The 25,910-nt window shown below is 43.0% G+C and overlaps 1 protein-coding gene across 1 annotated transcript in view; it reads right to left on the reverse strand.

Annotated features, from left to right (window-relative positions):
* The window catches only part of LOC121950393 (neural-cadherin-like), an 88,843-nt gene that overhangs the window by 21,763 nt on the left and 41,170 nt on the right, over positions 1 to 25,910 (reverse strand). Inside the window, exons 7-22 of the mRNA XM_042496378.1 lie at positions 23,394 to 23,536; positions 21,691 to 21,863; positions 19,160 to 19,328; positions 18,423 to 18,593; positions 17,806 to 17,978; positions 14,283 to 14,450; positions 12,753 to 13,002; positions 12,013 to 12,140; positions 11,503 to 11,689; positions 8,740 to 8,883; positions 7,011 to 7,294; positions 4,933 to 6,541; positions 4,114 to 4,207; positions 3,104 to 3,288; positions 1,936 to 2,165; positions 1,154 to 1,431 (exon numbers count right to left, since the gene is read on the reverse strand). Of these exons, the coding sequence (XP_042352312.1) occupies positions 1,154 to 1,431; positions 1,936 to 2,165; positions 3,104 to 3,288; positions 4,114 to 4,207; positions 4,933 to 6,541; positions 7,011 to 7,294; positions 8,740 to 8,883; positions 11,503 to 11,689; positions 12,013 to 12,140; positions 12,753 to 13,002; positions 14,283 to 14,450; positions 17,806 to 17,978; positions 18,423 to 18,593; positions 19,160 to 19,328; positions 21,691 to 21,863; positions 23,394 to 23,536 (4,386 nt within the window). The remainder of the gene's footprint in view (positions 1 to 1,153; positions 1,432 to 1,935; positions 2,166 to 3,103; positions 3,289 to 4,113; positions 4,208 to 4,932; positions 6,542 to 7,010; positions 7,295 to 8,739; positions 8,884 to 11,502; positions 11,690 to 12,012; positions 12,141 to 12,752; positions 13,003 to 14,282; positions 14,451 to 17,805; positions 17,979 to 18,422; positions 18,594 to 19,159; positions 19,329 to 21,690; positions 21,864 to 23,393; positions 23,537 to 25,910) is intronic.

A 25,910-nucleotide genomic window follows, 5' to 3' on the forward strand; every position in this document is an offset into this window, starting at 1 on the left:
CTGGAAGGCTGTGTGTACTGAGGCCGTTAGGGGCTGTTTCTCCCCATTGCTGTTTATTCTGCAGAGGGGTAACACATGTCAGGAATACTGATCCATACGCAGCGAAAGGGACGGCTTAGGCGGAGTGGAGCCTTATGCATACATATGCACACGCTGTGCGCAGCACCTCACTCTTTCACCGCTCTTTCATGTGACCCATGAGAGCAATGCCAATCCAAATCAAGAAGTGCAGGGCATGTTTTTCTCACTTTTGACTGACAATATCTGATCGGCTGCCGCCTGAGGTTGCCTGTTAAGCCCCTTCGACAGTGGGTAGAACCTAAAAATTGGATTCTTTATGGTTGTACTGCATTCACAAGGGGGCACATATAGCACATATGGGGAGATAGTCCTCTTACAGAACAAGGGCTTCTCCCAGCAGTGTGCCGATCAACTGCAGCAGAGACTATTTAAAACATAAAAGAAGGAAAAGAGAGTTCTGTACACTCTTACATGAAGTAAATGGCATTAAATGAGATTTTGAGAAGTTGTGAGCATAGAGGGGGGCCAGAGTTGTACTAATCCCCTTGCCCTATATTTATTTAATCTGGGCATTAGTGTGTGCATGAAATGAACTGCGTGCTGTTTTTTATGCGATAGATTCCCACAGAGACCTAGACGCTTGATTTTGAAGGCCTTTATATTGACTGCAGATGATTATAAATATGTACGGTTAATATTAATACAAAAGCATTATTCATTATTAAGTTCTGCAAAACCCAGCACACCAGAATTTTAAAATTTCAAAAATAGGTTATATATCTAGAGACCTAATTTAATCATCTTGGCAAGATTCATTCAAGAGTCTAGTTTTCAAAATGATATGCACATACATGCACATTGCTTCCACTGCAAATAGCCCAAAGCCTTTTGAAAAATCCTGCTACTCTAAATTCAGCTGACAACACAGCAGAGCAGCTCAAGCAAGTTAGGTCAAGTTGCAGGTGAAGGAGATTTTTCTCACAAGGGGCACTTTTAATAATTCTGGGCTCAGTTTCCAAGATGTCACTTTCACAGTAACAGGACAGGGGAGAAGACTGCAGCACATATGGAAAAAACTCCTATACCTGTTTTCTTCTTCTTCCTCCTAAACAATTGCGGATATGCCTCTCACCTGTATCCACTCTGGGTGTCGATGCAGGTCCCTCCATTCAGACAGGGGTTACTGGTGTAGGAGGCGCAGGGCTGGTGGGTCATTTCCCTGGCAGCGCAGCCACACACAGCAGAGGACGTCACCTCCACTGACACCAGGGATAAAGCACCTGAGTCTACCAGGGTGGGCGAGTCACTGATGCTTAACTGTGTGGAGCAGCCGCCGGATGTCTTGCAGTCTGTGCGCACACACTCGTCTACCTGCACCTGGCTCACATTCACACGCAGCAGTGCCTGCAGCTGCGGAGAGTCGGAGAAGGGAAGAAGGGAGGAGATGCAGGAGACAGAAATGGGAATTACAATAATTGTCAGTGAAGATACAATGATTTTGTATCTCCAATGTGGGCGGTGCGGGGTACACATACATTTGGAGGGATGAAAGACTTGACAAGCGATGCAAAGAGGAAGGCAGGGCGTAATCTACATAAATTATTTTAATAATCAATAACTGGTTGTTTTAAAAGGAGCAAGACATATAGTTAGGAAAGACGGGGGAGTCGAAATGATGCACGATCAAAATATGAAAGAAAGAGAGCGATTAAAAAACAGAAAGGAGACATAGAGAAGAAATGAATGGGAGAGACAAAGAGACATGACAGGGCCAGGCAGTAAACAGACAGAAAGCTGGTGTGAAAATAAAAGGGCAGATAAAAAGCCCCGTTATCTCTTCCCCTCCGGCTCCCGCGTGTATCACTTGATATATGAGCATTGATCTCTATCTATCAGACACAATGGTATATATACCTTCTTTTTATGTGCGCTGAGGACGGAGTGCAGTTTCTCTGGGCGCAGGTAGCCATTATCAGTTAGGACATAGAAATGGATGTCCACCGTTTTCTCCTCCCTGTCTGCTATGCTGAAAATGTTGATGCTCCCCGGTCTGACAGACAGGGTTTCAGACAGGAAGTCCCAGAACATCTCCAGCCGACTCTTCCCCTCGATGTGAGAGTCGATAAAATCTCTCGCTGTTATGCCTTCAGGAGACAAAGAGAGGACTACTGACTTGTCAATGACAACTACGGAGTTGATCAAAGTCTGCTGAGTTCCTGATTCCATTAGCACAAGAGGTAGCCTAACATCTCCCTCTATTGATCCACTTCCTCACTGAATCATCCATAAGGTGAATGAGTCGTGATGCAGTCAAGTAAAAATCGTTTCATTTCCTCGCTGAATAAAAGTTAGGGTCTTGAAGAGCTGCTTTGTACAAAATATTTGAATGACTGGAGAATCAATCACATTTGTGGTGGCACCTTCCAATAATATCAGGAGAATGTGGGCAGTCATCTTTAATCTCCAAAAATGATAATGAGCTGCAGTCAGAGGCATCCATAATAGCCTTCGACTCTGTTCGCCGAATGGCTTTTTAAATGTCAAGGACTTCACCTGACACTTCTAAATTGACCTTTATAACTCCGATTTGCTCTGAGAGAGTGACAGAGAAATGAACACTCTAACACAAACTTCAGAGCGCCAAAGAAAAAGACGAAAAAGTAAACTATTACCACTGAGCACTGTGAAAGGTTGCTTTACAATGCTTAGAAATGTTAAATTATGCAATGTAAAAATTTCTCCTGACAGCCTATTATTTCAGCGTTAACTGGATTGACAACCTGATAATCAGTCAATGAAACGTACCAATTTATTCATGCCTGTGGCAGATGCTGTCTCTTTCAACATCAGCTTCAAAAAGGCATTGAACAACAGCGGCAACAAAGAGCAAGTTTTCTATTTTGTGGAGGATGACTGAGACGGGAAATCCAGTTGAATCATCCTAAATATTGTTTAAACTGGTATGGGGGTTTATGTAGAGACACAGCCACACCCATATACCTGCAGAGCTCCAGGCACCCGGTGATTCAAAATGAACAGTGTGTTTATGCAACCAGTGAGTCAGTGTTTTTGCTAATGTTACCAGTCAAGCGCAGCGAGGCGGATGACAGGATGGCCTTTTCGTCCAGCTCCCTGACATGAACTCTGACCCCTGAGAACACATCGGGCCACACCCCATCCGACACCCCGACCCTCAACCAGTAGCTGCCTGCTGGAATGTTCTGTCGGACGGTCAGCACTCCCGAGCTCTGGTTCAGACTGAAGTATCTGAGAGAAGCAGAGGAGCTGTTAAGTAGGTGAGGACGGCATCAGAGGAAGATGAAAGGAAGAAAATGAGAAAGAAGACAAGTAGCTTCCTTTATTTCCCGAGCTCTTGTTCAGAGGAAAAACACCTGACAGATGGCAGACAGACAAATAGAGAATTGGTCAGCAGTACTTGGGTTTAATCCGATGGGAAGTTAATGCGAATCCATATTGAGAAAAAAAAAAACAAAACAGAGGAAGAAAAAATGCCAAGAAGGAGATAAAAAAGACAAATTCTTTCGCTTCGAAAGAGCTTTATAGTTGTCATGGTAACTGTCAGAATTTGTTATATGAATAAAACAAATATGCAATTGGTATTTCTAATCTGATCTTGAGGGTGTGAATACTGAATAGCTGCACAAGGTCCCTGATGGAGTCAGACGGTGCTCGTACGGGCTGTTTCATCTGGGAACATCATACAGGTGGACCGAGATTGCTTAGTTTGTTTGAATCTGATTGCATTTTCCAGAATGGCAATCACTGTTGACGGCTATTATTAAAGTCCCTTTGGAAAGTGTAGCTTTTATTAAAGGCCGGGGAATTGGATCTAAGATTAGATGAAGTACCTGTTAGGCATGTTTCAGGCTGGGTGATATCACTGAAAGAGGCCTTGTTAGAGAAATACAGCCTCAACGCTGAGTCCGCATCTTCTTTATTTTTCAAATTCTACACTGTTGGCAGTTCTCCTGGTACTGTATTACTGTAGCACTTGTACTTGTGTTGCACATTTGGAGATCAGCATGTTTTCATTTTAAAAAAAATTATATGCATTTAACAGAGAGCTCTTACTTGGCTGCGCTTGTCTCCAGAGTGTAGGTCTTGTTGTCCCAGTCATCAGGATCTGGGGCATGCACCTTCCCCAGTGCCGCATTTGCCATCCTTCCTGCTAGGTAAACACACACACACACACACATTGATTCCGTCTGGACAGAATCTGCTGATGCCAACACTTATCTTTTCGTCCCTCTCTTCTCCTTATCTTGCATTCTTGTGTTCTGTTCTACTTATTATGCTCATAACTGTGGAGCCCCACTGCTGGAATGAATAGGCTCTCAGTGCTCCACTTCAGAGAGCGTGGAGCTTAAGGAAGCAGGGCTATCTCAGTATGGATTATGTTATTATCGACCTGCAGTGCCAGAGCACTGCAGCTGGGTAAACAATGGCAACCAGGATGAGTCACGGTGCTCCTGTTTTCCACAATTACCAAAACTGCCATGTAGCTGAGTGTGCGATCAAAACACTAACAAGCCAACATGCCTAACCAACTCAGCTGGAAGGTACAAAACTACAAACAAAGAAGATTCATGATCCTTATCATAATGTGATGCTCGGATGAGCTTTAGGCATAGGGTTGGCAAGGGAAGGATGTGCTGAGGGCTTGAGAAAGGATTTGACAACGATATTACCATAACAAAACACTGTTAGAATGTAAAGGGAAGAGTGCAATTATGAATTCCAGACTACACCGAGCAGGTATGGGAATGAAAACTTTACCCTTCAGCTGTAGCCTCAGTTTCCCCTCTTCACTCAAGCTCTGCCTGCAGTGAAAAGCACTGTAGCGAAAGCAAGGGGCAAAGAGAAAGAAATGAGGGGAAGCGAGCAACTCACCCTTGCGGCGATGCACATAGACATCTTTCTCTCCTGCCTGGTGGGCATTATCATTCTGGTCGCCAATGGTGATGGTGAGCGTGTTTGTGGCTGTCATTGGCGGATCGCCGCTGTCGGTCATGATCACTGGCAAGTGGAACTCGCTTTGCCTTTCTCTGTCAAATCTCCGCAAGGCAGTGAGTGTGGCAGAGCCGTTCCCGTGATCTTGCAGGTGGAAGTCGACAGAGTACAGTGAGGGCAGGGAGATAGAGAACGGAGGCCCGTGCTCTGGGGAGTCTCTGTCCACAACATGGAGCAGAGGGGAGCTCCTGTTGAGCCAGACCACTTGAGGTGCTGGACTGTTCTCCCACAGTACAGGAGCGTAGGCTGTCTCCAGCTCTGGCCCGTTGTCATTCATGTCTAGCAGCGGCAAGTGGACCATGACACTGCCAGTCAGAGCCGGGGTACCCCGGTCTGTCGCCATGACAACAAGCTCATAACCCCCAACTCTCTCCCTATCCAGTGGCCTGGCAACTGTGACCACACCAACTTGGCTGACTGTAAAATCTCCAGCTGGGTCAGACTGAGGGAGAATGCTGTACAAAATGTCCCCATTCAGGCCAGAGTCGGAGTCAGTGGCTGTGACCTGAATGATGCTGGTTCCCACAGGTGTGTCCTCTGGCAAAGGTGAGAGTGGGTGGGAAATTGGGGTGAACACAGGAGCATTGTCATTCTCATCATCCACTACAACCTGACAGTGGATGAGGCTGGAGAATTCGGAGTCCTCCACCTTGATGGTAAGGTTGAACCGCTGCTCCCCTGGCTTCTCAAAGTCCAGCTTCTTCTTCAGTCTCAGAGTGCCCGTCTGCTCCAGTCTGTGGCTAACCATGTAGAACCGCTGCTCGGGGTCTCCTGCCACCACACTGAAGGCCAGCTGTCCATACGTGCCAGCGTCAGGGTCTACAGCGCTGAGCTCCAGAATGGGAGCATCTTCATTAGTGCTCTCAGGCACACGAGCGCCACACTGGTCCTCTCTAAACTTTGGCACATGGTCGTTGATGTCTGTAACCACTATAGTGGCAGTGGCTGTACCTGTCATGCCCCCGCCATCCCGGGCTTCCACTACCAGCCGGTGGCTGTCAGCAAACTCCCGATCCAGACCCTCTGCTGCCACAGATATAGTACCCGTGCTGGAATCAATAGTGAAAAGGTCTGCATTGTTTGTGTTGTGCACATTCTCGGTAATCCGGTACGTGAGGATTGCGTTTTGACCTACAGCTGCGTCGTCAAGGTCTACTGCTGTCATTTCCACAACAATCGTTCCAGGAGGGGAGTTCTCCGCCACGCTACTGTGGCAATTATCAGGTGCACATGTGAAGGCGGGAGAATTGTCATTGATGTCCCACACATTGATAATAACATCCGTAAAACCAGTAAGTCCTTCGCCCTCTTCGTCCGTCGCCATGACAACAAAGCGCCAAACAGCACGTTCCTCCCGGTCCATGGTGCGCTGAGCGTACATTTCCCCCGTGATGTCATTGATCATGAAGTGTGACTCTGCCCCCTGGCCATGAATGGAATATCGTATGGCACCCTGGTCTGCATCTTTGTCCGGGTCAGTCGCTGTCACCTGCAGAGACAGAAAGGACTTCTTAAGAAAATGGACACTCATTCATCCAGTCAAACCCAAATTACTGCCTCCTCTTATCTCTTTTCAGACGTCACTCATGTCTTCTTTGCTTTTGGATTTTTTCGACAGCCCATTTAAGCGTTTGCACTTTTTCCTGACCACCTAAATTAAAGCAATGAGCTCTGATCAGACATGTTTCTTGCATCGAGCCTCAGAGTGGGTCTGACAGCCTTACTGGTTATTTCCCCACACAGGATCCATCACTACTGTCTCTCTGACTTAATGCAATGATGCTTCTATAATATTTCAAACCACAGTAGTGTCAAAATTGTAAGCAATACTCCTTCGACACAGCTACATTTTCTAATTCAGAGAAGCTGTCAAGATAATAACAGATCTATGGATTACCGTCATGAATGAAAAACCTGCAGCGTAAAACCTCTTGGCAGTAATCATCTCAACCTCTCACCTGTAGTACAAAGACAGGTGACCCATCAAGCTCCTCTGTGACTGATCCATAGTACTCATTCATGGAGAATACAGGTGCCTCATCATTCTTATTGACCACAGTAACCACCACGGCCGCGTAGTCCTCCCACTTCCCATCAGAGGCAAGGACCAGCAGCTTGTATCTCTTCTGCTGCTCATAGTCCAATGGCTGTGCGATAAAGATCGTCCCCACCTCTGGCTCGATGTCAAAAACACCACCTTTGTTGCCAGATGTAATCTGGTAGCGCAGCTTGGCATTGGCTCCTGCAGCAGGAATTTAAAAAATGCATGATTGGGAATGTGAAAACACCTGCAAATAAACTGTTATCATAACAAGGTTACAGAAATCTTGAGGTGAAACCCAAGTGTAGCAACACTTTAAAAAGGTAGTGGACTTTATAGCAGTTTGCTGCTGAATAATTCAGTATCGTCCCTTTTCCTACTCTATGCAGAAGCACTATCATTCTAGCAATAACAGAACGGCGTAACCACCAGAGAATTACACCTCATTTCCTCCAAGACCTGAGCATTAGTAGGTTTTCATGTTTCCCTTTCTTGTTTTGATTGCTTAATTAAATGGAAACGTTGTAGCACGTCTCCTTGGCTTTAATCAGATACTAATTAAAAATAGAGTGCCGAATAAAGTAAAAGAGAGCAGGAGAGGAAAAAGAAGCATACAGTAATAGTGCCCTCTAGGGAATGATTTTGAGGCCCGAAAGAGGGTGGGGGGTGGGCTAAGGGGTCAGGGGGCTGTAGTTCAGTAAAGACAAAGTCAATATCCGAACTTATCTACTGTGTCTCCATGGAGACCATCCACACTACTGCTTCAACATTGGAATAGATAAGATAATCTTCTGGAATGAACAGTCTTCGTTTTCAATCATCCTGTTGGGTTAAAGTAGCTAAAATCCCATGTAAATACACTAATCTGTACTATTAACACAGCCCTAGCTGACAAAGTGCTCCCTGCCTCCCACAGGGATCCGGCAGGCTTACAGCAGTCAGGCCCAGGGTGTTGGTTTTTAAACAAGACAGATTGAGCGTAGCCTCTCAGACACAAGTGCAACAGTATTGCAACTTTAATGTTGGGGGTTGGTGTTATTCCACAGCTATTCATCATTAGTGCTGCAGCCCAGCTTAAGCTGCACCCCCGCTCGCCATAAATACTTGATTAACGGACCTAAACATGCCTGATAAAGGGATCTTAGGCTACCGCTGTACGGCGGATGAGCAACTGCTTTATTGGTTAAATCCCGCCCACCTACTGTGTGGGAGCGTGTCAGTCTTTTTGGAACATATGTGCAACAGTGCATTACCAAGCACTCAAATGACTACTGCTAAATCCAGCACACTGCATGATTTCAGCAGTGCGATCTGAGCAGAGCTCAAGCCAGATTGGGAAAGACTGCCCGCAGGGTCACTTTATGCATTCTGCTACAAATGCATCTTGCAAATAAAAGGTGTGTACCTGGCACACAATTCACTGCAGGAAAAACTGACTGATGGGCTGCCAAAATACTTCTGTTATTTCAAGAGAGTGAGAAATAAAGAAAGTGCAATCTGGCAAACTTGTGTGAAGTTTCAAAGTGTTTCACAAGAAACTTTTATATGGGTTCTGGCTGGCTTGCTTCTTTAACCTTTAATTCTGGGAAGTGGCATCGGTAAAATCTCCTTGGGACCTCCTCAGTCTGCCGCCTCATCAAGCATACCTTCATCCTCGTCATTAGCACTAACAGTGACAACAGCCAGGCCCACATCTGCATTCTCGTCGACACCGACTTCATACAGTCGCTGAGCAAAGACTGGTTTGTTGTCGTTGACGTCGCTGATGAAAACCCTCACATACGCTGTGTCTGCAAGAACGACAGAATGCCAGAAGATTAAAAGGCGAAGCATGCACGCACACACACACACGCACGCACGGGCACAAACACACACACACACACACACACACACACACACACACACACACACACACACACACACACACACACACAGAGGGTATGTGTGTATTCTTCCTCCATCTGTTTATTGATTCTACAATTCATTGTCATTGTTTAGTGGGGAAGAGGCACTTAACTGAACGCAATGTGCCTCATTGACATGGAAATCAGAGAAAACATTACTCATAAATATGTGATGTAATTACATAAATTATTCATTCTGTCAACAGTTTATTGTTCTTATAGGGGCAACTGTTTTAAACAGAAAGAATAACAGTAATGGGGCTAAACCTCTTCAACAAGCTGCTTTTTTTGCAGAGTAGATAAAGAACCTCTCTGCTGGGAAGGTTAAATATTTATAAGATGACAAGTGTTTGTGTCTTATCGGTGCCCTCCTCATTACGCTGCTTATTTCTTTAGTTAGAAAGAGTAAATTATCTGCTCACAGAACACATGGGCGACATGCTAATTTGGAGCTGCTGCAGTAAGAGATGACAGCGGTGGAGGGTGGCTTTATTTCCCCGGCTTGTTTTTACATTTCCCTCCTCCTCTTGGTGTATCCCAGAGGTGACGCAGCGAGACAGGTAATGTTTGCAGAGGAGATGAGTCCTTCTGGATGTGCAGAGATTCATAACCCAAGACACAGCTAAGGCTCATTACAAATGCTAAGCAGCCCTGGCAACTCTGGAGAGAAGGCTTTACTGCTCCAAAACATCACCCTTTACCCCTAATACCTCCTTCGTAAACATTTGCAAAGGACCCATTTCTGTAAAAACAAAAAAAAAGAAAAAAAAGAAGAAAAACCCCTGCCATGTTACATCACTAAGCACGGGCTGAGGTTTTATGACAAATGCCAAAATGTCACAAGCAGAAGAATGTAAACAAACACAGGCAGCACACGTTTAATATTGAACAAGGAAAATCAAAAACAGGGAGGAAACAGACAGGTACCAAGAAATCTCTGAGCTATTTCTACATGGAAGAGAGTGAGGCTGTCTGGTCATGGCAGTGGACTAAATCAATTAATATCCACTTTTCAAAGTCAATCCCAAGGTGTAAATGAATGTACTATCATGCCAATGCAGTCTGTTTGAAACACAGAGCACAGAGGACGAACTCCTCATAGTTTCCAGGATTGCCTTGTAGGCTTGTAGGGAAAGAACAATGTTGCTTTTTAGGGGATGGGATAATATAAAAGCCAGAGGTCACCTCAAAGTTAAATCGACAGTCTTTTAGAATGAAAAAGAAATGAAAAAACAACGATATGTATGCGTAAAAAGGAATGGGACCAAAGTAACGTCTTATTTGAATGCTTGTCATCTTGGGTTTAGAATTGTCTATACGGATAGTTTGACATTTTGAAAAATATGCTTATCCACTTTCTTGCCAATAGAAGAATGATGCCACTGTCATATCTGGGTGGTAAATATAAAGCTACAGCCACCAGGATAGTGAATGTTAAGCAAAGCTAGCAACATAGCTAATGCTAAGCTAGAGGCTGGTATGTGCCTGACTATTTTCTGGCCTGGTCTAGTAACACGTTTTTGTACAAACTGAGCAAATAAAAGTTTCACATATTAGTTTGAGACCTTTTGAGCCCTGACACACCATGCCAACGGTTGTCCGTCTATCAACGTTGGGCCTTAGGTGAGCAACTTTCACCCTAGTTTCTGCTGTGTGTCAGAGCACAAGAAGAGAAATGGAAGAAAGGAAAGCAAACAAATAGCTAAAATCGAATGTTTGTGAGACACACACTTATTTAAGTAAGTACGATTTTTGTTTAGTCACAGATCTCTTTGAAACAACTCAAAAAAGGTTTGTGTTTTGGTTCATTAATGCAAAATAAATATTTGTTCTTTTACCTTGGGTTGTGTTGCCTTTAGAGGAGCTTGTAGGCAGACTTAAGCCTAATTCCCACTGCACAAAAAACCTGCTAACACCCGCTAACATCTAGCTTTTTAATGACACGAGAATGCGTACAGTTGGCATTCACAGCCAGGTCAAATGACTCTGCAGTGGACACATATACACATATTAACTGCCTCCAGCTCCAATCGGCATTGATGGGAACACAACACCTGGGTAAACATGATAATTTCAGCTCCATTACTGGAAACATGCAATGATGTGCTGCCATTAATTATCCTCCGTCTCCTCCTAAGCAGCGCTTACATCAATCCAAATTAGTCTGCACTGAGATTGATAGAGAGACTGAATAAGCAAGAGATATATAAAGAGAGGTAACCTCAATAAAGTTTTCAAAGTTCCTGTTCCTGCTGCTTTCTATTGTTTACCTGTGTGGTTGACCTGTGCACAAGTTAATTTTGGTAGCAAAGGGGCATTTTTTACATTCTCTGTTTTTTCTGTCTTTGTGTTAAGCTTAGCTAACCTGCAGACATGAGAGCAAGTGTATCTCAAAAAATGTCAAACTGCTCCTATGGAATGACATGAAGAAAAATATAAATGCATGAGCAATGTTATGCTCAATGAAAAAGTTAAGATATCATTAAGATTGACGTAATTTCGAACCTGAGTTGGCCTGTTTGTTCTTGCCAGGTCGCGCTGACTCCTGACCATCTTCTGACTGAACCTCCAGCAAATAGGAGCTCCGGGCCTCACGGTCAAACACAGCTTCTGTGTAGATGATCCCAAGTTTGGGGTCTATGCGGAACAGATGGTGGTCGCCACTGCTGTCACTCAGTAGAGAGAAAGTGATCTGCGGAGCACAGGGAATTTAAAAAATTAAGCCACAGTGTTCTTTCAAGCAATAACCTGCAGAAATAGCAAAATTAAAGGCTTTGAAGCTGAAAATGTCAGGAGGTCTCTATCATACTCTCAGAGTCTGTCTTCTCATTACAGGCAAAATTAGATCGATACTCTATCCCGCTGATATTGTCAAAGTCAGTCACGGTTATTACAAGACTCTGGCAACTCTGGAAAACAAAAACTTCCGCGCAAGGGAAAAAACCCAAATCTATAGGTGGGTGAAAATCTCATAATTGTTTTGTAGCTGCACAACACAAATGGATAACCACAAACCTCTCCATTAAGACCGAGGTCTTTGTCATGGGCAGAAACTTGGAGAACTGAAGTTCCTATCTGAGCTCCCTCTGTGACTGAAGCTTCGTAGATGGAGGAGGTGAAAAATGGCACATTGTCATTGACATCTGAGGAGAGAAAAGGGATACAGTAGCAAATTGACAATGTGTTAATTTCCACATAGCAGGTAATACATTCTCTGGCATCCAAAGCTGTAGCCCCTGTAACTGTGCACATTAAAGATTTAGAGGTTTGATTTTCTGAAGAAAAAAAAAACACGAATGCAACACTGTTTACTGTAGCTGCTGAGATGAGCATTCTGGATGTTGGACCTCTTGGACCTCTTGTCACCTGTAGATGAACTCAACAATGTACTTAACAGCTAAAAGATAGTTATGATCCTTTGGCTACATGTTTGTCAAACCTAAGATAAATAAATCAGTTTTGTGTTTGACATACGCTGAAAAACAAAATTGAATCAAATTCTCAAAAAAATCTGGTAATTATGTAGAGCATATATACGTCTTATATGCTTAACACATTTAATTATCAGGCACCACACTTAATTATCTACTATATATATATACACATTATAAAACAGAAATGTGGAAAAGACGATTATCTGAACACACAGTTAAAGGATATTAATAAAATCTGCTAATGAGACAATAAAGTCTGATGAGTTTAGTTTCACATCAAAGAACAAAGAAAAAGTTAGGTGAGAAAAGAACAAATCACACCTGTAATGTTGACATAAACTGTAGTGAACGCTGCAAGAGGCACTGCGGCCACATTCTGCGCTCGAACACGGAGAGAGAAGAGAGGTGTGGTCTCGTAGTCCAGCGGCTCTGAGACCAGAATGGACGCAGAGCCATCTTCACGGTTGGGGGAAAGGTAGAAACGAACTGGCATGTTGGTTTCGGGGACCATCCCATCCTCCAGGTTATAGGTCACCCTCGGGTCCCCCAGCTGAGAGGTCGCCTTGATTGTCTGAATAGCATGAGAAAGTTAGAACATTATTTCTCTTGGCTTAATGCTGGATTTCTTAAAGTATCTCAGTTAAAGCTGGTGAAGACTGACTTTAAAACAACCAACCAACCAAACAAAGAAAAAAAAAAACAGAGAATTATCCTAAACTGAGCAAGTGGTCAAAAAGTGCTTTCAGAAAAAAAGAGGGAATCTGTTTTCAAGTTTAAGCCCATGTGGATGACTCACTCAACCCATATGATGCCACAGATTGACATTCACATCTCGGTCAACTCTCTGCTTTAAGGTTCAACATCTTTGGAAGAAATACACATATTTGATTTCTTGCAGAGTGAAATGAGTATATTGACACCCCATGAGAGGCCAGGAGATTTTATCTAAGCTTAGCATAAAGACTGGAAACAGGAGGAAACCAAACAAAATGCATACAATTGTGAGCTCTAGAGCTGGTAGTAGAAATATTATTAAACTTTAGACAGAGCTAAGCTTGCTATTTCTCCCTGCTTGCGGTCTTTATGCTGAGCTAAGATACTCGGCTGCAGGCTAAAGCTTCACAATTAACGTCCAGACATGAGAGTGGTATCAATCCTGTCAGTCTTGGGAAAAGAGCAAGTAAATGTATTTCCTGAATCTTTGAACCATTCGCTTAACAAGGATTGTCTTTAAGGTAGGGCAGGTAACATCTGGTAAAATGTGATACGCTAAATTACAACTGCGTCTGCATTTGTGGTTTGTAGTCTGAGGAAGCACAGATTTAGTCAAATATTGAAGAATATTATTGCAATGATTGATTATCTGAGTAAGAAAGAGTAGGATCAGAGTAAAACCAACTGCTTGAGCCCTGAGATAACCTCTTATCTTGAAGTGAATCCCCTTGTCAAGACCTTGGGAAAAGGGGGATTTTTGTGCTCTCCAGATTGACAGCTATATATTTCCCACATCAAAGGAGATGTTGTGAATGGATTTAATGAGCCTGAAGTCATGAAACTTGCTTGGCACATGCGATCCAATGTCAGCTTTCTCCAACAGCATCAAAACGGCATAAAACACCTTTACAGTTTTCTCTGCGCACTGACTGACAAGCTTTAAAAATGTGTGTTTTGAGCACAAACAGAACACGGTGTCTGAATAATGCTCAAACTGTGAATTAATCCAGGGAAGTAAGCAAACAAACACTCAGCTGATTCAATTACAGCAAATCAAAATGGCAAGAGATGGAGAATCCAGCTCAACAACATGTGCGCTAATATAAACAGTGTTACAGTGATCAAAGTTACACGTACCACTATTGGTGTGTCCCTGGCTGTGTTTTCAGGGATGACAACACTGTAGCTCTCCTTCTCCCACTGTGGAGGCTGGTTCTTCACGTTGGTGATGGTCACTGCCAGCTCCACAGAGGTGTTTCGGTTCCCCCCGTCGGTCGCTATGATGTCCCGCGTGATATATGTTCTCTGTAACAGTTCAGTCACTAAAATGATTATCATGGTATTTACAAGCGAAATAATAAGCTGATTAAAACTTAGCTCTTTTGACAAAAACAAAAAAACAACTAATGAGCAACTATCTGATGAACTTTCAGAGCCAGCTCTAATGTCATTAAAAAATTTTTTTTCCAAAGATTTTATTTTCGGGTGCATTTTCCCCCTTATAAAACAGGTACAGAGAGTAGAGTCAAAAGGTAATGGGGGCAAGAGAGAGGGGTATGACATGCAACACAGGTGCCATGGCTGAAATCGAACTGAAGAAATTGCGAATTTGTGACTTTCAGCTACCAAGGTGATCTGAATTTTATTATGATTAATGAAACAAAGAGAGGGGGAGATGGGGACGCCTGATGGGACATGGGCTAAACTAACATCAGAGTACATGTCCAATATATTTTTCCCAAAGATTATCTTTGTGATACGTCGACATATGTTCACATGCTTGTTTTTCTGATAAGTTTGGTTACAAATAGTAATTTGATGCAATAAAAAAATGAGGTCTAACATTGGCACTGACAGCTGTATGCGCCTATCAGTGTACTCAGGATCAGTAGTGCTGCTTGCAAATGGGTGTGCCAGTGGGAACTGAAAACTTCAGAGATCCCTACAGCACAAACTCTGGCTCCAAACAACATAATCAGCAGGATACTTTGACTGAAGTTTTGTACAGTGGGAGGAAGTGGAGACATGTCCATCTTTATATACAGTCACTGAGCGAGATACACACTCAGGGGCTCATATCAGGGGCCGTCTTTGATGATCTCATTCTCTGCTCAGGACGCCATAACTCAACTATATCCTTATGTAGCAGATAGTTGTTTGCTGCTATAATAATTCTCTGAATATCGTATAGAGCTCCTTTAAACACCTGATGTGTTGTGAAATAAAGTAATAAACCCTTGCTATAATCTTAGTAACATGGCTGTGTCTTCACCTTGCTCTGTGGCAGGAGGCCGCTGGAAACTGGCCAGTGACAGCAGATAGCAGCAATAACCACTGAGGCTGCAGAGCTGCGTGTTTAAATGGACCTCTCTGTTATGTGAATAGGTGTGCTGCTGGCGCTCAGAGTGATTAGCTCATGATCAGCTGATGGGCAGTATTGACTTTGAGCTACCGCATGTGCCTAAACTTGTTGCATTAACTCCATTGAGGAAATCATTTAATTGGGCAAAAAACAACAGAGGCAGCAATGTGGGCCTTACAAGAGATGTATTAAGCTATAATTCAGACTGCACAGAAGCTCCTCTACTTTTGTAATTGTGCTATAATTGAACCGCTAGGAAATAAGGGGGTAAATTTGACTAAGGAACTGTATTTCATCAAAGTGGACACTGCAGGGAAAGCTGAAAATTTCTTGAAGAGATCAATAGAGTATTTTATTTGGTTTATCTAAATTAGACAACATCAACATTACACTCACACCAGAGTGAAGAAAAAAAAAACAACTAAAAAATCCTCTAAAGGGTCTCTTTTTGCCCACACAAGGAAATTTCATTCAACCACTCGCAGTAAGAGATAATGCAAGTCATATTTATATCACTTTCTTAATGAAAAACTGCTCCAATAAGAATTCAATTGTTAAGATACAATGCTTAAGCCATCAGCTGCATTATTATATCAATGCAAATTGTGGGCTAGCGACTCTATTATTGTGCTCCAGATAAAGAGAAATCTTACTTAACATTCAGAATTACATTTTCTGTTCCTGGGACAATCCAATTAGTATTTGTGAACAAGTACAACTCTTCCACAGTTTGATACCAGAGAACAAAGATTGCAATCTGTGCTGTCCAATGTGAACCCAGCAGCTGCTGCTTTTACAATAAATGACTAACTGACTGACTTTGTGGTAACATCCAACCAAGGTTTAAAATTCAATTTCCAGTAATAGTGTCAAATCTGAACCAGAAAATAGCCATAAAATGTCCTGGATACGGTCACAGCAACCTTTTCCATCTTCTCCACTGAATTCTCTGCAGAGCTGTGCTGTACAGTGTGTTAAGGCTGGTTTTAACTGCACTGTCTGAGTGCATAATAACCATTGTTGTTCAATGCCCTGTCCCCTTCATTATCCAACTGAAGTGAATGAGGAAACGTGCAGCTCTCTTAACCTTGAAGAAAGGTGTGAAAATTTGGCCTTCATACTTATTCACTATGATAAGAAACTGTGATGACAAAATCAAAATAGAACAATGTCTCAGGCCAGCTTAGATGGTTAACATTTAATGAAGCGCTTTTACAATCTTAGTTACAGCAGAAAAAAAGATTGCGGGATGATTCAGAAAGCTTCTGAAACCACTTTTAAATATGCAGCAGCTTTGTTCAGCGAGGTTTTTTGGCTTAACAGTTTCAATTTTGCATGAAGTCAGCGGCAAAATTTCCAGAGACTTCTAACACCACTGCGCTAAAAAGCGTGTTAAATAATAAACGGCTCTATAGTGCTATAGTAAGTTTCAAGCCAAAGAACAACTTTCACATTTGAATATGTGGAAGAGGAAAACAGAAGGTACATCGCTGATAGGCTGCAAAAAACATGAAAGTCTACAGCTAGTATCAAAATGTTCAAAAAGCATGTTACATCACTGACATGGTAAAACACTCACAGTGCATTAATTAGTTTAAAAACAGCAACTGTGGTCATCTTGCTAATCATCGTAGCTATTTTCAAGTGAAAACAGTAATATATGTGATGCAAAATAATAAACGTGGAGGTGATGCATGCATAATCTTCCAGCCTCCAAACTGTTTCAATTAACAGCCTCAAAATACAAGCTGCATGCTTTCAGTCTCCTTATCAAAGCTTTAGATAATAAGCTAAAATTGATGAGCCTTGAATCTCTTATATCAAAGCCAGAGTAGTCAAGATAGAAAAAATGTCTTGGTTTGTAATGATTATCTTCTCAAAAAAACCTGTGCTCTACACTTAAAAACATCATGTCTTTATTTTTTGACAGGAACTGCAGGATGGGGGATTTTTTCAACATATTTTCAGGACAGTGTGTAGTAAAGTGCGATAGACAGAGCTGTAGTCGTCAAATATAACCACAGGAATCACAAGCTGTCAGAATCTATTTTTAATAATTTGTTTAGCCTGAATTAGTCTCCCCCTATCTTCTTTCTTTGTGGTCTTTCCACATGCAGCAGCACCTCTGGGAGTACACATACCCTAGATTGGGAGTAGCAGAAAGAGGCACTTTGAGGTGGCTTATTCATTAACTTTGTTGACATAGACCCACAGGCCGCCATGTGATGCACACTCTGAGTGTTTGTGTGAGTGTCGACTGAGAGAGAGAGAGCAGGCTGCTAATAACTGCTGACTGACCTGTGATATGGGCTGGTTAACGTAGACCCATCCTGTGACAGGGTTAACCCGCAGGTACTCAGGCTGCTCCAGGGACATGGAGTAAGTGATAGCTGCATTAGTTCCAAAGTCGTCATCGTGAGCTGCCACACGGAGGAAACTGGTACCCACCAAAGTGTCTTCTCTCAGAAAGTCTACAGGGGATACAAATAATGTATGTGCACACAGTTTGCTGGTCAAAGAGCAGAACACATGAGGGTGATCGCAAAGGTCGGTAAAGGGAAAACATGATGGGCATTATGGATAATGGTCATTATGCAAAACTGATTTAGGGTATTACCAAGGTATTTGTTGTGTCTACTTCCATTTTTCACACAGAAATGCATTTCATTACACATGGGAATGAGTGGTATTTCATTTACCCAAAACAAAGCAATATACAGGCTACATATTTACTGCATCCACACTCCAAAGCACATCCTCAATTAAATCAAATTACTAAATTAAAGTAAAAAAGGAGCATATAAACCCTGCACCACTCGGTCTCTTTACTTCAGCATTTTTAAGGGCCTAGTTATGCTCCTGCTTTAACAACACTAATTTCTGTATTACAGCATGCATAATTTTTTATCACTTACACTCGTAACGCAAATTCTCAAACTTCGGGCTATTATCATTCTGGTCGAGTATCTGGATGGTGAGCTGACAGATGCCAATGAGTGGCTCCTCCGCCCAATCAGTGGCCGTTACTGTAATTGAATACTCTCTCTGTCGCTCCCTGTCAAACCGTCTGGCTGTCACGATCACTCCTGTGAATACAGAACAAAGACGCACACGCATGCGTGTGTGTGTGCGCGCACACACACACACACATGTGAATACATTTATATCAATCTATACATCCATTCATCCATCTGTCTCTCCATCCACCCATGAATCAAGAAAACACGTGAACAATTACATATTTTTTCCTGAGTGAGTCAAGCTTTGTTTTCATGTGCAGTGACTTTGTTATTAATCTTGAGATGAAGAAAATAGAGCTGAAGCCTTAAAGAAAATAACTGACAGAATAATATGTTGCCTCCACGTGTTTGGATTTAAGAACAGCTTTCCCTTCATTATGTCACTATTTTTATACACTGGAGAGTCACACAGAGCTTGACCAAATCAAATGAAATGATGATCGATAGACAGCTTTTGGCATATGACTCAATCTTGAGAGTAGCAACTCTCCTCACAGATCACAGTTCAACTTGAATGTTGAATTAGAGCCGTCAATTAGCATTAAAATGCAGCACTGTCTATCTACAGTAAACTCCGTGCTCTGCATCTAATTGAGATGTATTTTAGTTGAGACAATCCGTGGCCGCTCTACCTGTGTCTGGATGAATTCTGAAGGCGGGCATGGCGCTGTCTCTGTGCATTAAGCCATATTTGACTTTTCCATTTGCTCCCTCATCTGCATCCACCGCATGCACTTGCAACACAAAAGTCCCCGTTGGCTGGTTCTCCAGCACTGAAGCCTGCTCACGATATCGCTGGCACTGAGACAGAGAGAGGGAAGGAGGGAGAGGGAGGGAGGGAGAAGAAGGAGAGACACACAAATACAGCAAACAACTCTTATATATAAGAACAGATAGTCGGTATATGTTACACTAATGAGAATATGGGGATTACAGACAATAAACTCATTAAGTACCAAGTCACTACGCACACACAGGAAGGTGCTCTGCATGAAAAACAATACAGAAGTTATAGATATAGCAGCCAACATCTATAGAATTGAAAACAATTGATCTGATTTCTTTTGTAGAGCCAGCAGTGAACGGCATTGTCCAAACCAGGAATTCAATCCATTCTCTCCCTGATGAACATATGCCCTAGATAAAGAGCTGTTCTCTGGAGTCTTTCCTTTTTGTAATCACATATAAATGTGAGCTATTCTCTCAACAGAATGACCATGAAAAAAGAAAAACAACAAGAAAGGAGGAGTACAGAGCGCAAGCGAAACAGAAGATGGGAGATGGATCAAAGGATGTGAGCGAGCAGTAGAAAGACGAAATATGCACTGGCTCATGATGGCGCAGACAGTATGGCCTGTAGGTAGCTGTTCATAAAAATCACATAATATCAGACATAAGGTCATTCTAGCCCAGATGGTTCTGAGGCGTAACTTGATATTTAAACAAATCAAGTTGCCAAGACTTCTAGCGTACCCTAAAGACCTCAGGAACTCTAGCTCCGCATGAGTTTGTCTTCTGCCGAAGTTCAAGTCATTCCTAATTAAGGCGGAAGTTAATTAAACAGGTATAGTATATTGTGATGATATTGCACTTTTTTTCATAAATTAATTGAAATCCCAATGGAGCGCCTAAAGATAGAGTGGGTGTGCAGGCTAATCAGAACTCCTGGGAAAACAGAGCGGAGAGAGACGGAGGCCAGGGAAATGAGAACGCCAGGGCAAAAAATAAAAGCTGGAGAGTGGGACGAGGAGAGGGAGGAAGTAGTGATAGACAGAGGAATAACTGAAGTGCACTGAGAGGATGCGACAGACAGGCAGATGAGAGAAGAATGTAACAATATTGTGTAGGCACATTCTTTGAATTGAGGCAAAAAAACAGCTGTCAGTTATTGAGAATGGTTCAGGTTGACAGTGACGACAACAAAAATAATGCTCTAAAGGAATTGTTCAACCCTTTGGAAATCATGCTTATTTTGTCACCTTTAGACAGAGCCAAGCTAGCGGTGTCTTCCTGTTCCTAGTCTTTTTGATGAGCTAAACTGTTGGTGATACTTTCCTACTTATTGCACAGACATGCGGAAGGAATCCTTTCAACTAGTACTGCAAGAGGGAAAATGAGTGCATTTCCAATTATGTCAAACTATTCCCTTAAAGCTGGACCATATTTTCCCATACTTTTGTGTCTACGTGTCTAATTGGAAAAATAAGTGTTGAAATTGGTCCAGTACTGAGTGAGAGCACAGCAGCTGGCGGCAGCAAAACAGGGTGCAATGTTACCACTCTGGGAATTTGACACTGTCAAGTTACGTTTTTTAAGGGCGTATTTTACCACTGAAATGCTCAGATTAGTACTCTAAATGTCTGACAACATTATGAAAAAGATCCCTATCATATTAGATATTTTTTAGATATTTTTTCAAGTAAGAGTCTTTTTGTATAACACGAAACAGCGCCGAAATCGCAATCACCCAAGCCACCATAGTCAATTTTAAAAAAATAATAAAAAAACATTGATTTTAGTGTGTATAGAGTCTACATATTTGCACATGTGACTGGCTGAATTGAGGGTTTATTTTAACCAGACCATTGTTAGTGATATTCAAAACTGTGGAAAGACCAACCTAAAAGGCTTTTGTGAGTTTTATTTTGTTCCTGTCAGCTTTGAATGAGATGTGTTTTACAATGATACCTTTATTGTTTATTTGAATAGAGTATTTTGGCATTGGCGTTAACGATTTTGGGGCTGTTTCTGGTTAAACAAAAAGGTTCTTAATCTTCAACAAAATGGGGTGACCTTTGAGGGAATGTTGTCAGACATCTATAATCACAATCTGAGCCTGTCGATGGCAAAAACAAGTACTTTTTGTCAACGTCAATTGAGCCTGTTTTGCAGCTGCTGACTGCAGTAGTCTTACAAAAGACTGGACCAATTTCAAACTTGTTCCCATTAGTCACTCAGACATAACAGCATGGGACAACAGGGTCCAGGTTGAAAAATACAGAGGTCACCCTATACGATGAACCCTTGTCCCATTATCATAATTGTGGCCATTCTGATAGTGGCTCATGCGAACTTTGCACTCATTACCTAGATTATGACTTTTAAGAAAGTAAAACCCAGGTTGAAAAGTACCAGAGTTTCCCTTTAACAAAAAGATCCTCACCTCCTGAAATACAGGTTTGTTGTTATTGACATCATCAACTCCAACGATGACTCGTGCGGTGGAGGAGAGAGGGTGTGGCCCGCCTGATGCATTGTCATCTGTGGCCGTTACATTCAGGACGTACTCCAGGCCTTGAAGCTTGGGCAGGGGAGTGGAGCGGAGACGAATCAACCCTACAAAGACCACAGGCCCATTAAATTACACATTTTAAAACATGGTCCCTCCCAACACATTAAGTACGACCATTCCATTAGTCATTAAGCAGGATGTTATTGCCACTGTGGCCTTGCGTGGTGAGGGATGTGCTATCAATAAAAACACAGCCGAGGACGCACACTGCATGTTGTTGTTCTGGAAAATGGGGTGGTGAGATAGCGAGCGGCGGAATTTCACCTCAGAAGTCCACAGAAAGGTAAAAAATCTGATATGCAGACTAAATCCAAAAACCAATTTCACAGTGGTGATTTTGTCACATTTCTAATCTAATAATTGCACGCTCTCCCCTAAAGATGCCCATCCAGCTCATGCACTTGAGCGAAAACATAAAGTAGTAAGTGACTCGGGTTAGAAGTTAACCAGGCTCAGCATATGCCTATTAGCTGTTCCTCTCTCCCCCCCGTGTCTGCTTTCATGTAACAGTAAAGATAAAAGGTGGGATAAAAGGATGCAGCATCTGAGTCAACATCTTTCTCGTCAACAGTAACACAAAAACATAAGAGGTTGCAGGACGAACAAGCAGCCTGTGATGTGGGGGGAACTCATTGAAGTGAGAGCATCGGGAGGTTTTTATTCTCTTGTTGTGTTTCTTTTCATCTCTATCAATGCTCTTGATTAAAGAAAACACAGCATGCTGATACACAAAGATGCGAGTGCCTGGCTTTGCTCTCTCCCAATTTGCTTGTGATCCTGGCTGCCCACAGAGCAGAGAAGGGTACTAGCTCCTAATGACAATGCGTGACGCTGACAGCACTGCACCACTACATTAAAATAAGTGAAGTGTGGGATGTACATGGTGATTCTCCTGGCTTAAATGTCAACCTTGTTTACAAATGCGACATGAGCTGTAGCAGCTATGCAATGAGCCAGCACTCGTCGTATATACAGTGAGTTGGAAGCCGCATAGTGGCTTTTCCTGCACCCAAAGGATATCAGCCTTAGCATTTTCTTGCTCTGAGGATAAACAGAAAGGGTAGAGAGGAATATAAAAAGATGACACAAAAGAAAGAGGAGCTGACAGAGCGCAGCCTCAAGATTGTGAGCTATGATAGAGCAGTTGTTGTGAAATTGAATTGAAAGGGTTGGGTGACAAATGTCACAGTGATTGCCACTGGTTTCGGATCAAAGGGTAAATAAAAAAGATAAACTGTGCAGCCACCAATACTAGAACGCTCAGAAACGCGAGGAACATTCCTTTCCGTACCCGCAAAAAGAAAAGCCAGGAGTGAAAATCTTCCAAATACTGTCATCGTTTATATTTATGTTCCCAATAGCAGAAAGAATGGCACTCATATTGAAATTACAGCTTTTAATATCAACTTTCAATATCTTTTCCACATTGACTTTGAGAGTGGAGGGCGTTCATTTTCACACCTCTGTAACAGCAATGTATTAGAGGAAATTGAATGTGTGGTTTGACGGAAAGCCTGTCAATTAGTGTGAGAGCCGCAAATGCGAAGCCCGGCCAGAAGATTAAGAAGTATCACCTTTCTGGCTGTCAATGATGAAGTTTCCTTCCTCATTTCCTGCAGTTATGGAGTAGATTATACCATCGCCATCTGGGTCTTTGGCCAAAACTGTTGCGACAAGGGTGTTCGGGCCAGCGTCCTCGGAAACGAACGTTCGATATCTGCAGAGTCAAAGTTTTACAAGAACAAGAAAGTAAGAATGGAAGTCACAAGTCAATGATAGAAACACACACAGACAGGAGATAGAAATCATTTACACAGTCCAAAGCATCAGCAGCCTGATTAGACTTATGGTTGTGGCTTTTGCTTGTCACTATGATTTAACCTGTCCTCTTAGCTGGCCAGACTAGAGACAAATGATAATGTCTACTGGGATGGTGAAGTCATTGAACAAATGGTGCTTCCACATACCCAGCCCACTGTGGACCATTTGATCCAGTGCCTTTTAAAATGTCAACAGTGATTTGCTTGCTCTGTGGTGCTGGGCAGCGAGATGCCCAGCGAGACACAGGAGACTGATATACCACTGTGGTACAAAGCGCGATGGGGTGGAGATGAACTGCGTGACTTGGAGGACGCGGAGATGAAGAGAAATGGAAAACAGGGCAAAGGCTAGAGAGGGGGAGAGAGAGGAGCAGGTGACAAAAAAGACGGCTGGCACTGAAATGACAGGTAAAGTGATATGTGGGATTGAGAGAGAAGAGCGGGAGGGAAGAGGAAGGCTGATAAACAGGGAACGGAGCAGAAAAGAGGAGGGGGGGCGGCGGCGTGTTCTCGCAGAGTTTGAGTTGATTTGTCAGCACAACTCATCTCCTGTGAGATTTTGTGTTGTATCCTGGTCTAATGTATGTGTGTCAGTATGTGTGTCTGTGGAGGGTGGGTGTTGGTGTCGGTAGTGAGAAGTCAGAGGTGATTGATGGTTTACAGAAGAACGCTGATGGGTGATTCATCTCCGCCAGCTGCGGCAGTCTCCGTGGCAACATGAGTGACCTGTAATCTGTCACCCGGCTCAGAGGCCACCTCTCCGCAGCTCCGTGGGATGAGACGTATACACTCCCTCGGCTTTTCTTCCTGAAGCATCTCCCTTCATCTCACTGAACTGTGAAGTTGTGCTCAGACAGCGGAAGCCTGCCTGCCTGTCCGTCTGCTGGCCTGCATGTCAAGCTATTTGCATTTCGGTAGGCTCTCTGCTCCTCGGCCGTCCGTCACTTTTAGCCTCTCTACAACTACGATTCAGATGACAACGGAGAGGTCATGCCAGGGAACATTAGCCTGTCCACTCACATATCGGAGTATGTCAATTAGTCTGACTCAAAGATTCAGTTGGCGTAGCATCCATCAGTTCACCTCTACATGCCCGTCTTGGTGCTGTTTCTGTCCACTCTGTCCTCCTCTGCCCTCACAGAGCTTATCTACATCTCAGTAAGCCACAGTATGACGGACCGTCCAACACAACCTACCTGGCAAAATGCCTGAATTTCTAACTATCTGTCTGCTGGTCTGGCAAAAGCATTTGTCTGACTGCCGACAGGCTTCTCTGTTTATCTGCATATCTGACTGGCTGTCTACTCGCCGTGCATGTTTTGGTATTCTCTTCTCGCTTGCCCTGCAACCATGTTTCAGTGTGTTTTTCTCTTCAGTTTTCTGTTTGTCTGCCTACATCTCCACCTCTCTGCCCGCCTGTTTGGCTCTGTGTCTAGCCACCCACCGAGACTGACACCTGACAATGCAACACGAGCGAGTAACAGAGGTACGCAACAGTCTTCTGTGAAGGTCATTGAAACATGACTGACAGGACAAGCGGCTTACTCGTTTGGGAGAATAAATGCAGCGGAGCCACAGTGACAGTTGCTGCCCACCCACTCACACAGCTTTGCCAAAAAGGCGGTCGAGGACACACTGGATTGCATCCGCATGTCAGTTTACTGCATACGTTTTGAGAAGGCCAAAAATAAACCCTCACCGAATGCTTGATTTTTACTAGAATACTGAACAAGAGACATTTTTAGCAAACCTCCAGAACATGCTATGAAAGTAACAATGTCACAACATGTTTGTGGTTAATGTGTGAGAAGCTAGTAACAGATTTCTCTTTTGACACCAGATGGCTGTGATTAACACTACAAATAAATTTATATACATTTTGCCTTACTGGTGGTTTCACGACGGCGCTATTGATGCACGTTCGCCACTATTCATGGCATGACTCGTAGCATCAAATATTACTGCTATGAATAGCCTAAAGGAAGGCTGGTCTGTGATGTGTAATGTAACAGCCTTATATATCTGTGATGCAACTACCTTGTCTGCTCGAAGAGCGAATGCTTTGATGTAATGAAATGTGATCAGCAGGTGGATCAGAGTTAAAGCAGTGCCAGCAGCAGGGACATTATTTAAACTTGTCATCTTGGAGAAAAACTTTGATCTTTGCAGCTGAACTCTGGCCATGGGAATGACTCAAAGTTTTACTTTTATGATTTGGCGTACAGTGACAAAGCATACCACTTAACAAGTGAACCTTGAGCATGTTACTTT

Source organism: Plectropomus leopardus, chromosome 11, assembly GCF_008729295.1.
Source record: "Plectropomus leopardus isolate mb chromosome 11, YSFRI_Pleo_2.0, whole genome shotgun sequence".
In the NCBI taxonomy this organism is placed as follows: Eukaryota; Metazoa; Chordata; class Actinopteri; order Perciformes; family Serranidae; genus Plectropomus; species Plectropomus leopardus.